Source organism: Octopus bimaculoides, chromosome 5 (assembly GCF_046866305.1).
Source record: "Octopus bimaculoides isolate indiv1 chromosome 5, ASM4686630v1, whole genome shotgun sequence".
Taxonomy (NCBI): Eukaryota; Metazoa; Mollusca; class Cephalopoda; order Octopoda; family Octopodidae; genus Octopus; species Octopus bimaculoides.
The window spans coordinates 111,928,298-111,947,270 of record NC_142932.1 but is presented as its reverse complement, the minus strand read 5'-3'; the positions used below and the strand labels follow the sequence as shown (position 1 = coordinate 111,947,270).

Sequence of the window (18,973 nt, the reverse complement as noted above, 5' to 3'; positions counted from 1 at the left end):
GTGGGCAAATCCCATTCCTATCGTTGCGTTTGATTGTTTCAAACTTCTTCATAGCTCCTTTGTAAACCCTGATCCTTTCTTTATGGCTGTAACCCGAGAACTGCATGCGGTGGACGAAATGTTGTATATGTCTCTTTAATTCTGTAGGGTCGCACATGCAGGAGACATTTCGCATTACTCTGACGAGGTCTGCCATCAATATGTTGAATTTGGCATTGTCCGCAATAGCCGAGTTCCGGTGGGTCAGGTACTTGGAGGCCATAGGTTTTGTATAGTGTGAATGGAGGATTCTGGTTTTATTGTTCTTAGTTTCTAGCCAGAGTTCAGTATCTAATACAGGTAATCTATGGTTAGGGTGTTTAGTAGGGTAGTCTATCGTAACTCTAATACTCTGGTGGATGGAGTTAGCTATTTGCTGGATGCTCTCCATAGTCTTAGTTTCTATTTCTATTTCAGGGGTACTCTCTTGTGGGGGTGTCTTTACCACTAAGTTGATATCATCGACATATCGAGAGTACACATTCACGAGTATGGAGTTCTGTGTCAGGCGTTCCTTAAGCCTTCTGTCCCACCATACCATGAAAAGATTGGCCACATCACCGGCGATACTAACCCCGATGGCTGCCCCCTCGTCCTGGGCGTATAATTTGTTGTTAAATTTAAAGGTGTGACCTTTTAGGGTGACCTTTATACTAGCTCCTAGTGCATGTGCGATCATTTTCTTTACCTGGTGGATATTAGTGGGGGTCCGTATGGCTCTGGTCCATCCACTCCATCTCTCTATAGGGGTCTTCCTAGCCATAGAGGTAATTGTGGGTGGTCTACCTCTTAGACGTCTACTAGGGCAGAAATCTCTAAGGTCGTATCTATCTAGATATGCATCGTCATATTTCAATCTAAGTAGGAGGCCCAGTTCTTCTGTGTTGACTTTTTGGAACTCTACCTCGCTCTCGTTGATCATTTCCACGCACTTTTCCACTGCAAAATCCACGTCGATAGATGGGTATAGTGATACCACATCCATGCTACCCACTATACACCCTGTCAGGTTGCAAGTGTTGTTGCAGTCGTTGATCCTGCTGAGGAGATCTTCCGTGCTGTCACAGACATCAGGTGACATCTGGATTATGGGGCGTATGATCATTGAGAGGAAGTAGGAGATCCTGTAGTTACTAGCGACATTCGCTCCACAGACTGGTCTTGTTGGTGGTCCCACTACAGGATTAGTTGTTACTTTGTGGTCCTTACGGAGCCCATACAGCGTCGGGATATCATTGTTCCAGGCTTGGAAGTTGTTGGCTGTGCGCTTCTGGGGTCTAAGGACAATTGTCCACGTAGTAACAGAGAATATAGGTGATACAGACACTCCCCATACACACATGCACTTACAAAAGACACAGACACATTGATGGACACGCATGCGTAGACACATACAATAGGAATACAAAATACAAAATGGCTGATAGTTAGCAAGGTGAGACACACATAAGAAAGAAGGAAACAAAGGACCACTGATGAGGTCACAGAAGTGTGACGAAAGAACTCTGGCCGAAATAAGATTAAGATTAAGATTAATGTAATATAAAGCTGAAAAAAAAAAAAAAAAAATTAACACCAAATATACAGTGCGTGTGTTTTTATTGGCTAAACTGGCAATATGACCATCCCCAAGTACAACAACATCTGTTTCAACACACGATTTCACATAAAAAATCTTGCAAAACAAATATATATATATATATATGTATATATATATATATATATATATATATATATATATATATATATATATATATATATATATATATATATATATATATATATATATATATATATATATGTATATATATATGTATATATATATGTATATATATATGTATATATATATGTATATATATATGTATATATATATGTATATATATATATATATATATATATATGTATATATATATATGTATATATATATATATATATATATATATATATATGTATATATATTTATTTATTTATTTATTTATGTGTTTCAGCCAAGTGGCTGCGGTCATGCTGGTGCACCACCGTGATTTTCACGTTCCTTGCATGGCTCTTCTCCCCCACCTGACATGGTCCAATCAAGAGTTTTGATGGCACATCTGGTGTATAAGAGAATTTGACACAGCTGCCCTAAACTGCGTCTCAATACGAGCCATTGGTTCGTCTGGTATCTTGGAGAGGAAAGCGTCAAGTTTTGTCTTGAAGACCTCCGCATCCATGTCTTGCATGTCTCTCAAATGTTTTGGCAGGGCATACATGTATATATATAAATATACATATATATATTTATATATATACATATATATATATTATATATATACATATATATATATATATATATATATATATATATATATATATATATATATATATATATATATATATATATATATATATATATATATATATACATATATATATATATATATACATATATATATATATATATATATACATATATATATATATATATATACATATATATGTATGTATATATATATAAATATGTATGTATATATATATAAATATATATGTATGTATATATATATAAATATATATGTATGTATATATATAAATATATATGTATGTATATATATATATGTATGTATATATATATGTATATATATATATGGATATATGTATATATATATATATATGGATATATGTATATATATATATATATATATATTATATATATGTGTGTGTGTGTGTGAATAAAAATAAGTATAAAAAATAAAAATATATACAAAAAAGGGTTTTGTATGATCGTGTATAGAGGAATATATTATTTAAAAGTCAGTCAGACAAAGCCTGATGAATGCCAATATGCATGAAAGTACCTATTAGCCTTTATATATTTAATTCTCTATATTGAATACTCAATATTTCATATATTCAATAAGACATTCAATACTTCATTTCATTTTACCATTTATATTATATTATATATCATATATTCCATATTCTATATCCCACATTAATTTTACAAGAATATGAATAAAACATAAAAACAGACAGAGTTGGAACTCTTTTAAATAATATATATATATATATATATATATATATATATATATATATATATATATATATATATATATATATATATATATATATATATATATATATATATATATATATATATATATATATATATATATATACATATATATATGGATGTATATATATATATATATATGTATGTATATATATGTATGAATGTATACATATATGTATGTGTATATATATATATGTATGTATGTATGTATGTATGTATGTATCTATCTATTTATCTATATTAGAATATAAGGATAAAATCACGTTAATGATTTTTATCAGGTAGTCAGCATGCAATAGAGATTTATCGGTAATTTACTCATTAAATTAATGATTACGTAATATATATACATAAATATTCAAGGACGTGCGCTCTTCAGGAATCATACGCAACGCAGCAGCTGAGCAAGAGTCTTTTTTGTGCATGGCGCAAAAGATTGTGCAGCAGCTGACGTGGCTACACCAAGCACAGGCTCCCCACTGGCAAGACCACCACAGTCAACAGACATGGGATGGCCTCCCCTAACGCCTGCACAGGCATCACGCCAATATTTTTACTAAATATTGGGGGCCTGTTGCATAATAATAATAAAAGCAAAATTTCTTTCCTGAGAGACCTTGCTGCATGCAATCAAGCCCTATGCATAGCACTCGTGGAAACTCACCTCAGCCCTGATATAGAGGATGCAGAAGTACACGTACCAAAATATGTCATACTGCGAACAGACAGAAGGGAAAGGAGCCATGGTGGAGTTGCTGTATACATCCGTGACGACCTCACACCCCAGGTCTTACTGTCATACTCAAATTCGGTATGCGACACCCAAATTGTATACATAAGACAACATAATATAGTCATATGCAATACATATTGCCCACCGGATGCTCCAAACCACATCGGCAAATTTGAAGATTGCCTCACTAGAATTATAGAAATCCTCATGAAACTGGAACACCATGTGACCATATTTCTTATGGGTGATTTCAACTTCCCCAACGTCAAATGGCCCGAAGGTCTCATACTCTCAGGAATAACTTATCGCAAGCAAGCACAGGTGGAATGCCTGCTCAACCTCACCAATGCCCTATTCATGGAGCAAGCTGTTCTCAGACCAACTAGAGCGAATAACATTCTAGATCTCTGCTTCACTAACAATACGGACATCATTCATGATGTGAAAGTGACGCCGACATTAGTTTCGGATCACAACATAATAGAGCTGTCTATGTTTGGGCCGAAAGAAACCAGAGACATACAGCCTAAAGGAAGCACCAAAAATCTCTCCAATCTGAACTTCCACAAAGCGGACTGGAAATCGATCCAGAAAGAGATCCTCAGAGAGGATTGGCCAAAATGTCTCTCCACACCAGACATTGACATGAAACTAGAATGTTTCATGTCTACTGTGCAAGCCATATGCCAGAAATATGTCCCAGAGCACAAGGCCAAAACAAATAGGAACAAGATTCCAAGGGAGAGGAAGATCCTCATGAGACGACGGACGAAAGTTGCAAATCGACTCAACCAGCATCCCAAAAATGGCCAAAGGTCCCGCCTAAAAACGACACTGATGGAGATTGAAAAAAGGCTGCAACAATCCTATGTGAGAGAGAGAGAGCAGACAAAGAAGCCTGGGTTATAAAAACATTAAGTCAAACCCAAAGGCCTTCTTTCATTACGCAAAAGAAACAGCCTCAGTACGCTGCAAGATTGGACCCCTCTCCGAAGAGGATGGCTCCTTCACAGACAGTCCAATTAGGATCAGTGAGGTACTGAATGAGCAATTCAAAAGTGTCTTCACCACTCCATTGGAGCACAGACAAGTGAACGAACCAGTGGACTTCTTTGCTACCTCCCCTATAACCAGTGAGGCAGTTATAATGGAATACATCAACATCAGCGAAGAAGATGTACTACTAGCTATACATGAAGTGGACACAAACTCAACTGCTGGCCCTGATGGTTTCCCAGCAATCCTCCTTAAATCGTGTAAACATGCCCTGGCAAAACCCCTCCAGATCCTCTTCCAGAGCTTTCTCGCAAACGGCAGACTGCCAAGCAAGCTGAAGGAGGGAATAATATGCCCAATCCATAAAGGGGGAAGCAGAGCAGATGCCAAAAACTATAGGCCTATCTCTCTGACTTCACACATCAGCAAAGTCATGGAAAGGATAGTCAGAGGAAAACTAATTGCATTCTTTGAAGAAAATAAATTGCTGAGTGATACCCAACATGGCTTTCGACCAGGTAGGAGCTGCCTGACCCAGCTCTTACAACATTATGACTGGGTGTTGAGGCAGTTACTCAACAACTCAAATGTGGACGTAATATACCTTGATTTTGCAAAAGCTTTTGACAAAGTGGATCATGGTGTGATATGCCACAAACTGCGTGATCTTGGCATAGCTGGAAAACTTGGAGAGTGATTACATGACTTTCTGAAAGATAGAAGTCAGGCAGTAGTGGCTAATGGAGCCACCTCTATGAAAACACAAATAATGAGCGGTGTTCCACAGGGCACTGTCTTGGGACCATTGCTTTTTATAGTCGCTCTCTCAGATATGCCTTCAAGTGCCCGGATAGCCACACTTGCAAGCTACGCAGACGATACGAAAGTCTCGCAGAAAATACAGAACTCCAGTGATGTTGCACACCTGCAGCAGGAGTTGGACTCAGTTTACAGATGGGCTGAGGATAATAATATGCAGTTTAATGCTGAAAAATTAATTCCAAGCCCTGCGCTACCAACGCCCAAAACTGAATATGAAACTTACAGAGTACACTGGTCCGCAGGGAATTTCAATCCCAGAGCCTAAATCAGTGAGAGACCTGGGTATCGACATGAGTGATGATGCCTCTTTCCAAGTGCACATTACCAGGATGGCAACAAAGTGCAGACGATTGGCTGGATGGATCCTGAGAACATTCAGAACCAGAGATAAGGAAACCATGATGATCCTCTGGAGGACATTCGTCCTCAGCCGCCTGGATTACTGCTCACAGCTGTGGTCACCCAGCAGTGTGAAATTAACAGCAGACCTTGAAGAAATCCAGAGAAGATTCACAAAGAAGATTGTCTCTTTGCAACTGCTCAGCTACTGGGAAAGGCTGAAACAGCTAAGACTCTACTCCCTGGAGAGAAGGCGGGAGAGGTATGCAGTAATATACATCTGGAAGATCCTGGAAGGAATTGTGCCAAATTTTGGCATTGAAAGCTACACCAATGCTAGAACGGGACGACACTGCATAGTGCCAAAGATCCCAGCAATGCCATCGCGCTTCAGGACCAGTTACTGCAACAGTTTGGGTTTCAGGGGCCCACAGCTTTTTAATATTCTCCCAAAGAGCCTGAGGAGCCTGCACAAAGTAGATGTAGGGTTTTTTTAATCAAAGCTGGACCTCTTCCTGTCGAGAGTCCCAGATGAACCTACCTCGCGGCAGGAGGTGCAAATGAGGGTTGGTAAATCAAACTCCATTCTTCACCAAGTGCCACAAATTGTAAGAGGCTCCCTGTAATAACAGTGTAGCAACACGGCGGTGCATCAGCATGGCCGCAGCTCTAAGCTGAAACTATAATAATATATATATATATATATATATATATATATATATATATATATATATATATATATATATATATATATATATATATATGTATGTATGTATGTATGTATGTATGTATGTATATAATTGTATGAAGGGAGCAAGGGCGAAAAAAACAACGTATCTCCAACATGCTTGAAAATGCCGAGGCATTCAGATACTACCGAAAATCTCCAAATATATATATATACACGGATTGTAGGCGAGCGAGTGAAAAAAACACACTAAAAATACTTCTCGTTAATTGTGGAGATAAGTCGTTTTTTTCGCCCTTGCTCCTTTAATATAATTATATACATACATATATATAAATATATATATATACATATACATATATATGTATATATATGTATATATATGTATATATATATATACATATGTGTGTGTGTTTACGTCCCTGTAACTTAGCGGTTCGGCAAAACTTATCGATAGGATAAGTACAAGGCTTCACAAAGAATAAGTTCTGAAGTCAATTTTCTGGACTAGAGTTCTTCAAGGTGAGGAGTGGAATTGATGGTATAACGTTTATTCCGTGGGTGATAATTGTTTGAACAACTTGCAGGTGGCCAGTCTTATACCATGTCTATACAATTGGATGATAACGACGATTTAGTCATTCATATTTTGTAAAATGTACGTAGTCCGCAACCTGAATTTCCAAAGGAGAAATTCTCCGGTATGTAACTTCAATCGTTGAGTGCTTCCTAAGGTAAACGCTCGGGTTATCCACTAACTTACTATACATACATACATACATACATCCATACATACATACATACACACATACATACATAACGGTATGTGTGTATATATATATATATATATATATATATATATATATATATATATATATATATATATATATATATATAATATATATATATATATATATATATATATATATATATATATATATATATATATATTTATGGGATTATTTTAGGTTTCACGTCCATAAAGGGTTTAGCTTTATGGCGTATCGTCAGATCCCAAAACCTGTTGGCCCATGACCTCTTAAAAATATGGAGGAGGAAATGCCTCACTACTCAAAGGTATTATCAGAGTTCCGAAAGGGGATACGTAATATCATTAGCCAGCCATGTATGTCAACTGAGAGACGATGGGATTCCATACTCGATCTCATGGAAAATCCTCGAGAACCCAGGCTCCTACATCAACGGGACAAAATGATGCAAATTATGCATAGCGGAACAGGCGAGAATCCTAAAGAACTTCCTCGAACCAGGGAACATCCTTAACTCCAGAACGGAGATTTTCGGGCCATGTTTACATTTCAGGAGATTCCTGCTTGCCTTTTGGAGCCCACAAAATGGCGGCACAGCCAGAAGTCGATAGCCGATAACCAAGGGAGATAATCCCTGTTGTTACATATGAGTAGTGAGGCATTTCCTCCTCCTTATTCTTAAGTGTCTTGAGCCAACAGGTTTTGAGATTTCACGATTCGCCATAAAGCTAAACCATTTATGGGCATGAAACCTAAGGTAATCCCATAAACCAGCCTTATATATATATATACATATAGTCTTACTCAAACAGAAGCGCGCGCGCGCACACACACTCATATATGATGTAAATGATGCGTCAAATGATATGTGATCATTTTGACAGTTTCTTTCCAGTAACCGCGACGCGACTAACGTATATAAGAGAGTAAATTTTAGACGCATGGAACAATTTATTAATTCCTTGCACCGAATATACTTAGTCACTCGAAAAGACTTTTGTGTATGATATTATAAGACCTACATATATCTAACTGACGACTCTGACGACGTAAATAAGAGATTTGCACAACCTTACAAGCATAAAAAAATCAATATTCAACTGCAAAGAACATTATATCTTGCTCAAAAACATCACGATGCTAACGAATTAATTTGTTCATAATAAATGAGTATACATAACAAGCAAACCAACAATGGCGCCTGTATGTTGTTGGACGAAATGCTAAAATTAGCAGCATAATCTCCGTCACCGTCTATTGACCGTTTCAAGCAAGGAAGGACACATTAAGCTATTGTTGTACTACGTACCCTTAACATGCTTGGATAAGCAAGGTTTGATGCCTTTCGTTAAAGGTTTATTCAATAAAGGTTAACAAGGGGCTATAAGACACACACTACTCTTACTCCTTTTTTTTTTTAAACACTCATTTTAGTCCCTGCACTGCGGCCATACTGGGGCACCGCCTTTTCAATCGACTAAGTCAATCCCAGTTCTTATTTTTAAGCCTGATAATTATTCTATTGGCCTCTTTTTGGCAAATCGCTAAGTTACAGGAAGAGTAAACAGCCAGCAGCTGTGCTAAGGGAGACACAAAAGAGAAACACAAAGACGCACACACGCACATTGTATAAACGATGGGCTTCTGCATAGTTTCCGTGTACCAAATTCACTCGCAAGGCATTTTCCAACCCAGGGTTATAGTAAAACACATTTACTAAAAGTGCCACATAGTCGGACTGAACCTTGAACCATGTAGTTGAGAAACAAACTGTTTATCCCCACAGCCATGTCTGTGCCAGTGTATCAATTACTTTTATATCTTAGACAATCATAAATACTCACATAGCGCACCTGCCGCAAGGTCATCGGCAGCTGAATAGCGACTTTTGTAACCAAAATCAAACATTTTGTCTAAGGCGCTGGCATTTCTTGCACTTCTTAATTTACTGCGTCTGCAAAAAAAAAAAAAAAAAAAAAAAAAAAATTGAAGTATATAAGTTTATTTCATATGTATAGCTTTTATCGTTTATTTGCTTCAGTTACTGATTGCGGCCATGCTGGGGTACCGCCTCGAAGGGTTTTAGTCGAACGAAACGACCCCATTGAATTTTTTAAAATCTGATACCTATTCTATCAGCCTCTATGTTACGGGAACACAAACAAACCAACACTAGTTGTCAGGTGGTGGTGAGAAACAAAACAAACAAGCAAACACACACACACACACACACACACACACACACACACACACACACACACACACACACACACACACATACACACACACTCATGACGGGTTGGGTTTCCTTCAGTTTCCGTATACCAAATTTTCTTATAAGGCTTGGTCGGCCTGGGGCGATAGTAAAAGACACTCACCCAAGTGGGACTAAATCCAGTGGGATGCAGTAGGACTGAACCCAGAAGCATGTAGGTGAGCTGGCAGAACTGTTGGCACGCCGGGCAAATTGCTTAGAGATATGCCGTCCGTTTTTACGTTCTGAGTTCAACTTCTGCCGAGATCGACTTTGCTTTTCATTCTTTCGGGGTCGATAAAATAAGTACCAGTTGAGTACCGGGGTTGATTCAATCGACTTATCCCCTACTCGAAATTGCTGGTCTTGTGCCAAAATTTGAAGCCATTATTATTATTATTATTATTATTATTATTATTATTATTATTGTTGTTATTATTGTTAAGACGAAGAGCGCGATTCGATTGTATAGATATTTTATTCGTTGAACAATATTTCAACAGTACGTCTGTCTTTGTCAAGTTCAAAACAAGAGGTGATTAAAAATTCAAAATTACAGAAATTTTCTCAATTTCTGATTCATATTTAAATGGTACGAAATCCATTGGGTTCAACACTGGGGTCTAGCGAAACTAACAGGGCTGACAAGCCAACTGTGAGAAGGAATAAAACGCAAAAGATGTAATTTACATTACGATTTTCCTTAGACACCCGGCTGCTTTGGTGACTTCCAGAATTTCTATATGTTCCAATTCTTCTTTTTTTTTTTATCATCGTCATCATCATCTTTGTTCAACATTTAGTAGTTTCAGGCAAATTTCTACTACATCGCCTGCTACACTTCCTTGTTGATGGGGTGTGTGCTGCATTTCCTCTATCGATCTGTTAAAATCTTTAGAGATAGCTCCTCATGTACCTATATCTACTAGGATACATTTTACCTGCACTTTCCATAGTTTCTGTAATTCAATAGCTAGGTCCTATTACTTTGCTATTTTTTCTGTACCTCTCATAGTGACTTTTTTCATCATTTGGGACTGTAAAGTCAATTATCTGGCACTATCTGTTCTCTTTGTCTATCGCTACTATAAAAGACCTTCTAGCTTCTGTTACTCTATCAGTCTGAACGTTAAAGTCCCACAACATCTTATATTTCCTAATTCCAAGTACTTTACTAGGTTCATGTCCATATCATTTATCAATACGTTAAAATCCTAGCTTTCTACATAACTCTCAGTGGGTTACTCTCCCTAGGTGTCATGTCTTTTCTTCTTCTTCTTCTTCTTCTTCTTCTTCTTCTTATTATTATTATTATTATTATTATTATTATTATTATTATTATTATTATTATTATTATTATTGTTCAGTAGTTTTATTTTTACAACTTGCTTTCACTTCACTACCGAGCGCAGCTCTGTGCGCCTTGGGTATGTGCTGTGGTTTTCTGTGATGCTCTTATGGTTACTGTATTGAAAGTGTTTTGCGTAGGATGTGTGCAGTGCCCAGTAGTGCAATTTTCTGTATGTTATATATATTTGTAAGTCCTGGTGTTTTTGTTATGTATTTGTCTGAATATTTTTTTTATTATACCTAAGGCGCCTACTATGATAGGAATTGTTTCTGTTTTTAGATTCCACATTCGAGTTACCTCTATTTCTAAGTCTTTGTATTTTGAAAGTTTCTCCATTTCTTTTAGGGAAACGTTAAAACTCTCTGCTTTATTTTTGCTGGGTATGTTGGAAAGTATCAGCTGCCCAGAGCCAGCATACTAAAGTGACACTTGTTTACTGGTCACGCTTCAAAAACCCTGTGGCGGACTCTTGCAGTTCCGTGTAATGATGGTTTTTGTAGGTGTTCTTTCTCAACATTCGTTCCAATCTGTTTGAATAGCGTTGGTAGTTGAAGGCTGATACTTCCAAGTGCACCAATCACTATTGGTATCACGTCCACTTTCTTCATTGCCCACCGCCTGCGTATTTCCCACTTCAATTCATCATAGTTGTTCACTCTTTCTTCTTCCTTCTCTTCAATCCACTTGTCACCAGAACATGTTATGTCAATTATCAGCCATGTTGTTTTCTTGTCTGTTCACCACAACAATGTCAGGTTTCCGATGTTTAATCTGATGGTCGCACAAAATCATTGCATTCCACAGGATTTTGCAATCCTCATTTATTATTATTGTCATCATCATCATTATTATTATTATTATTATTATTATTAATAATAATAATAATAATAATAATAATAATAATAATAATAATAATAATACAGGAGCTTCCTAAAATACAGAGTCACAATAGATATTAGACCTTATAATCTTGACTGATCTTTTGTAACCCATCCGCATATTATTTTGTCGAAGTTGCATCTATAGAATAAGTTTCTTATTTCTTTATTGCCCACAAGGGGATAAACATAGAGGGGACAAACAAGGACAGACAAAGAGATTAAGTCGATTACATCGACGCCAGTGCGTAACTGATACTTAATTTATCGACCCCGAAAGGATGAAAGGCAAAGTCGACCTCGGCGGAATTTGAACTCAGGACGTAACAGCAGACGAAATACCGCTAAGCATTTCGCCCGGTGCGCTAACGTTTCTGCCAGCTCACCGCTTTTCATAGAATAAGTTTCTGCTTCAGGACGTCGAATAGGCAGAGTCGTTAAGAAATTCAACTAGAATGGCGGGCGCCCTTTTTCCAATTAAATAAATAAACTTAGAAATTTAAAGACAATACTACTACAGAAGTAAAAAAAAAAAAAAAACTTACTTGTTTCTTATAATTCTCTCTCTTTTTCCTCCTCTTCTTCCCTCTGTTTCCTTACTATTTCGATCTTTCATCATGCCGTGACGGCGTTTCTATTTCTCCAAATTTCTTTCTTCGTTCTTATATCTCCATCTCTATCCTATCTCTTAGAAAAACAGTATATACCCGAAACCTATCGCCCCACCCAACTATTTCTGAGCATCAAACAAATACCAATTATGTTTATTTCTATTACCTCATTTTTGCGTTATATTTTTCGCCATCTTTGCCCACACCATCACCACCACACACACATACAAACAAACACGTACATATGTATATGTATATATATGTGTGTGGGTGCGTGTGTATATATGTTGTTGTTGTTGGCACTCCGTCGCTTACGACGTCGAGGGTTCCAGTTGATCCGATCAACGGAACAGCCTGCTCATAAAATTAACGTGCAAGTGGCTGAGCACTCCACAGACACGTGTACCCTTAAGGTAGTTCTCGGAGATATTCAGCGTGACACAATGTGACAAGGCTGACCCTTTGAATTACAGACACAACAGAAACAGGAAGTAAGAGTGAGAGAAAGTTGTGGTGAAAGAGTACAGCAGGGTTCGCCACCATCTTCTGCCGGAGCCTCGTGGAGATTTAGGTGTTTTCGCTCAATAAACACTCACAACGCCCGGTCTGGGAATCGAAACCGCGATCCTATGACCGCGAGTCCGCTGCCCTAACCACTGGGCCATTGCGCCTCCACGTGTGTATACATACATACATACATAATACATACATATAATGCTCAAATGATTCAAACTTAGACTCTAATGTCTTTACAGGGGATCATTTCACAAGACAGAGAAATGCTATAAGAGGGATCAAATTGGGCGGGTATAGAGCGAGAAACTCATCTGTGAACTATATATATATATATATATATATATATATATATATATATATATATATGCATACGCACTTACACGCGCGTCTTACTATTTTATCGAAAAAACAAAAAGAAATTAAAGACAAAATTATTCTGAGGGTCCTTTCGGGAAATTACTCAAGAAGGGAAAAATATTTTCAATTAAATCAGTGGCTTTCGACCATTTGTTGTCCATGGACCCCTTTGATTCCCATTTTACTTGGGTGGATCCTCATACCCATTTGATATTTTAAAATGTCCCATTATATTTTTAGTATTAAATATTATTAGGAACTGCATAAAAAATTAAGATATTTGGTGTATTGAAGAAGCATAAGCAATTTATTTATTGCACATAAATTTTAACAAAGCAAGAACAATCTTATATGGAGCCCCAAAGGTCATATAGACCTTCAGGGTTATATGGAACCCTAAGGATCATGGACCCTAGTTGAGAACCGCTGAGTTAAATAATAACATGAAACCAGTCAGAAAAAATTTCGCTGCAATCAATATACTCACTTCATTAGAACCCGGATAATATTGGGAAGATAATAAGGTGGAATGTAACTATTCTCTTCTAATGGCACCAGGTTTCCCGCTTCAGAGTTTTGATTGTAAGCAAACCTGAAATATAACAAACATAACTGTAAAACAGTAGACTTTGAGGAATGTAGCAATGATTTGTGTCGGCAAATAGTAATGCAAAATAGTTCAAATAGTGGGATAAATTTTGTGTCTTAAGGATGAAGAGAAGTTTAACGTTTAGGATACAATCCGTCGTCATCGGAGAGAAACGAGTGTTTACTAATGTTACTGTTTGTTTTAGTGAAATAGGAAACATATCCCAGGACACCGACGAACGTTCGTGATCTCCACTGACATAGGCATCCTGGAAGTCGTTGCAATGTCACAATTAACCCAGAAGATAAGGATGATACTGTTTCTGTTTGGCGTATTGTCTTCTGTCAATAGAAAATCATCCAATAGCGTAGAAATATAGATTTCCATCGGAAGCTACCCATAGATCATGTACTTCAGATAAAAAAGAAATGCTATCATGACACAAACGTTGTGAATGAAATGGGAACAGGCTAAGGCTGTGCGGAAGCTCCACTGAACTCCTCTCCAGTTACACAGTTAATTATTAAATAGTGAAAGATTGTGCTAATAGAAAAGATTCTATAGCAACGAGAAATTCTTCAAAGCATTTGAATCTTCCATTTTTGTGCAAGCCCAGGGTCATCAGAGAATGAAATTAACAAGGGTGAAAAACGTTGAGATTGTAAGATATTGGATGTACTGTAATATGCCATTGTTCCGAGCCCAAAGTATGCCGAAAATGCTTTTTCTTCCATTTTTGATGTAAGATCCAGTAAAATATTGACATTCCTTTCTGTAAAAATGTAAGAAGTAATACTATAACTAAATTCTCTAATACTTACCGCTCTTTTGCCGATGATTTTCTTATAAAGCCACCTAACCCAGAAGGAACAGCTATCAGTAGAATATTCAAGATTAGGATAAGCGAAGACATTTTCAAACGCTGTAAAATAGTTTAAAAGAAAGACAAATTACAAGACAACATTAAACGAATGAAAATATAGATGTTTATTAATACTATATTTTTTGTCATACATTTCGAAGTTTTCAGACCAAAATTTACAGCCCCAAAATTGTATGTTGAATTATACACCAAGACGACTTTAGAAGACCAAAAATTCCACGTGAAACGTAGCAGGATTTGGTAAGATAGTGACGATGTTCGAATATTTACATTACTTGTTTATACAGTTCGAATGTTTATACCTCATTTTTACACTCTAGACTATGTCGACTTGGATGCCGGAAAATACGGTGACATGTTTATATTGTTTATCAATGGTATAGATCATCTTTTGACTAAGCATAAGGCGTATTTTTATAAGGGAGTAAAGAGTCGATTATTCCATGAGAACTAAATTATTTAGCTTTTAATATATAAATAAATGTGGTCAGGATGATAACAGCAAGAAATGAATGGAAAGTTGGATGAGAAAGAACTCAATTGTATTGGATATGACTGTCCATTAGGGAACTATGGAAAAGCTCAAGTTCTTTTCATACAGTGGTATGCTAGCGGACTGGTTATCAAGAGGGAGAGAGAGAGAGAGAGAGAGAGAGAGAGAGAGAGAGAGAGAGAGAGAGAGAGAGAGAGAATGGGGGAGAGATAATGGGGAAGAGAGAGAGAGAGAGAGAGTGAGATAGATAGATAGATAGATAGAGAGAGAGAGAGAGAGAGAGAGAGAGAGAGAGAGAGTATGTTTGTGGGAAATGTGAGTGTCTTCCTTGGTGTAGTTTTTTAATTGGTGACAGCTCAGATCGTCTGTGTTGCGGAGTTTCATGTCGGCAAGTGTGTCAAGTTCAGCAACTTCCGAATACATAAATGCATGCGTACATATATACATGTATACATTCATGCAAACATACATACGTACATACATACATACGTGCGTACATACGAACATAGATAGATAGATAGATAGATAGATAGATAGATAGATAGATAGATAGATAGATAGATAGATAGATAGACTGGCAGAAGTTCTTTTCATCTGAGAAGAACCAGATCATTCCTGGCTCAACTGGATGCCGCACTTGTTCAGGAGCTTCTTTACCTTCGTTTTCTTTGGTGTTGACTGTCAGAATTTGTCCTTGGTACCTCTTGTACGAGTGGTAACGAAGGTCCTCATTCAGGATCAGATCTATGGTGGCGAATCCAACATCCATATCTCTCGCCAAAGCCCGAATTTCCTAGCTCGAATCTTCCATCAGTTTGTCATTCAGTTGTTGAATGAATTCCAGCGAACGGACGCAGTTAGAACGACTGGTATGCCCCTTCCTGCTGGCCACAGCTTCGTAGTCTCTGTTGCAGCGGTCCATGTCACATCTTGCAGCCTTTAGAGCTTTCATAGAGCACTGAGCAGTACTCCATGTCAAATAACTTATTCGCAATTTCAGACTTTAATCCTTACGCTCTTCAACGCTGTTGACTGTTTACCAATACATCAAGTTGTTCTTGAAAAAAGGTGACATAGAAAAATCGTCAGATTTAGTCCGAACATCCTATGTTCCTGTATATTATGAATGCATACATATATATGTATATATGTATACACACACACACACACACACACACACACACACACACACACACACACACACACACACACACACACACACACACACATATATATATATATTTCGGGCCTTGTGGCTAGAGTAGTAAAGAATAAATTGTTATTGTATCTTATCGTTTACTGTTCACTTTTTGTTCTCTATACTGGTTGCCTACTGCTTGAAGCTTACAAACTCCCAAAACTCGGATCCCCAGATTGTATGTGTGTGTGGGGGTGTAGGGGTGGGGTGGGGTTGCTTGTGTTTGTTCCTCACCACCGCTTGATAAGCGGTGTTGGTTTATTTACATCTACGTAACTTAGCAGTTCGGGAAATAATTTCTGGGGCCATAACAATTTCTGGGGCCATAACAATTTCTGGTGTGCCATCATGGCCGTAGTCTAATGACTGAAACAAGTAAAAAGACAAAAGATAAAGAAAGATAATAACATTCTTTAATAAACGAATCTTTATTGTCAACTGAATTTGTTGAAAGAGAGTTTTAGTTGTTATTTTCTTTTATTATCGACTATATTAAAATTTTCCTTAACCTGCAATACCTTAGCTCTTAATGAGTGTGTGAAAGTCAATGTCAGAACGTGGTACCTGGCTTGGGTATTTGAAAACTATCGAAGAGAATTGAAAAGTTTTCAGGAAATCGTCCAAAAGAATGTAATGTCAGTACACGTCATTGAAAAATAACCTGGACGAAGTGGGACATAGATAAATTATTTGATGGCATAAAAGGAGAATTTTTTTTTTCCTAAGAAAATATCTCAAAAAAAAAAAAGACATCCTTAAGTTGGTCCTGCATTACATACTTTGATGCTCTAAAATCTTTTATTCCCAAATATGCATTGCTGAAATAAAGATATGTCTAACGTGCCAATGCGTCAAATATGCCATCAAATAACAGTATGTACACGAAAGGCATACGAAATAAAATAAAGTGGTTTAATTCTTGTATTATTTTCTCTCTCTCTCTATCTCTTTCTCTCTATACCCCCCCCCCCCATATATATATATAGAGAGAGATAGATAGATAGATAGATAGATAGATAGATAGATAGATAGATAGATAGATTAAAGCCGTGAAAACAGGCTTTTTTCCCTTCGTCAACACAATACACGAGAAATATAAATACAAATAAAGATATATACCCGTACAAAAAATATTTGCACGTATAGATCAAAGATAGATCTGTATTAATCTGACTTATCTTTGATATATAAATATATATATATATATATATATATATATATATATATATATATATATATACATTCTCTCTTGCTATTTGTCATTCTATATCCATTCAGGATCTCTTCCTGGCGTTACCCATCATTCTAGTCTTTTTGGCTGAAAGGTAGTATTTATTCCGTCTTCGTCAATCATTTTAAATTACACTGGTTTACTTTCGTTTATCCACTCTGTATCGTTTTGTTCGCCCGAAGCCCTAATTCTTCGCAACTTTTGCGGATACTGCCGATATGCGAAGTTCCCAATATTATCATTAAAGGCATGAAACTGAGTATTAACATTCGGTTGATAACTGATGAAGAATTAAGGTCCTTCTGTGCCTGTCTTACGTGTACGTTTTTTTTAGCTATCGTTGTTTATTTAATGCATTTTTTATTTATTATAAATAAATACATACATACATACATACATACATACATACATACATACACACACACACACACAATAGTATAGTATTGATATAATATCTTACTATTAACAACATATTGAAAAGTCGTAATTTGACGCCTACAATTTGAAATTGGTTAACTGCATACTCTAGTAAATTGTGTAAGTACTTCAATCACCAAGACTATGAAATTAAGAGGAATCGAATACGTTTTCGGATTCTTCCCACCCACGTGAGCATGCGAGAACTGTAACTACGATTTCTTCTGAATGATAAACAGCAACATTCATAAAGTAGGTGTGTCATGCGAATAGTATTATTGGTTTGTAATCGAAGAAGAAAAGAGAAGCTTTGAACATCAAACCAGTAGATTCCTATGAATAGACCATAATCAAATTATTTTAGTTTCAAACGCCAGCCGACAACTTCTTTCGTTGAATTACAACACGATTATTTATACATTTTCTATTGTAATTATAGTCATTATTGTCATATAGACTACCGAGACAAAGTATGAACAAAATAATACAAGAGCCTTTGTAATAACAATAATCTTTCAGCCAACTTAATTTTAAAAGACTTAAAATAAGGACGTTTATTGCCGTTTAAAATTCCGTCAGTGTTCATGAAGAAATTCAATAGAAGGATATGCGCAGTTTCATCTGCAATGATAGCTTTTTGAGGTAATTAGTATATTGTTAGAATTATGTTGGAATTACTTTTTTGTGTTTGATTTACTCTAATTCATTCTTTTCTCAAGACGATTTATAAATCATCATCGTCATCGTCATCATCATCAT

The 18,973-nt window shown here is 36.6% G+C and overlaps 1 protein-coding gene across 1 annotated transcript in view; it reads right to left on the bottom strand.

The window, feature by feature from the left end:
- LOC149135683 (uncharacterized) overlaps nucleotides 1–18,973 on the bottom strand; it is a 47,144-nt gene that overhangs the window by 2,790 nt on the left and 25,381 nt on the right. The window contains exons 2-4 of the mRNA XM_089352949.1: nucleotides 14,814–14,914; nucleotides 13,891–13,995; nucleotides 9,281–9,390 (exon numbers count right to left, since the gene is read on the bottom strand). Coding sequence (XP_089209075.1) covers nucleotides 9,281–9,390; nucleotides 13,891–13,995; nucleotides 14,814–14,905 — 307 coding nt within the window. The 5' untranslated portion in view covers nucleotides 14,906–14,914. The remainder of the gene's footprint in view (nucleotides 1–9,280; nucleotides 9,391–13,890; nucleotides 13,996–14,813; nucleotides 14,915–18,973) is intronic.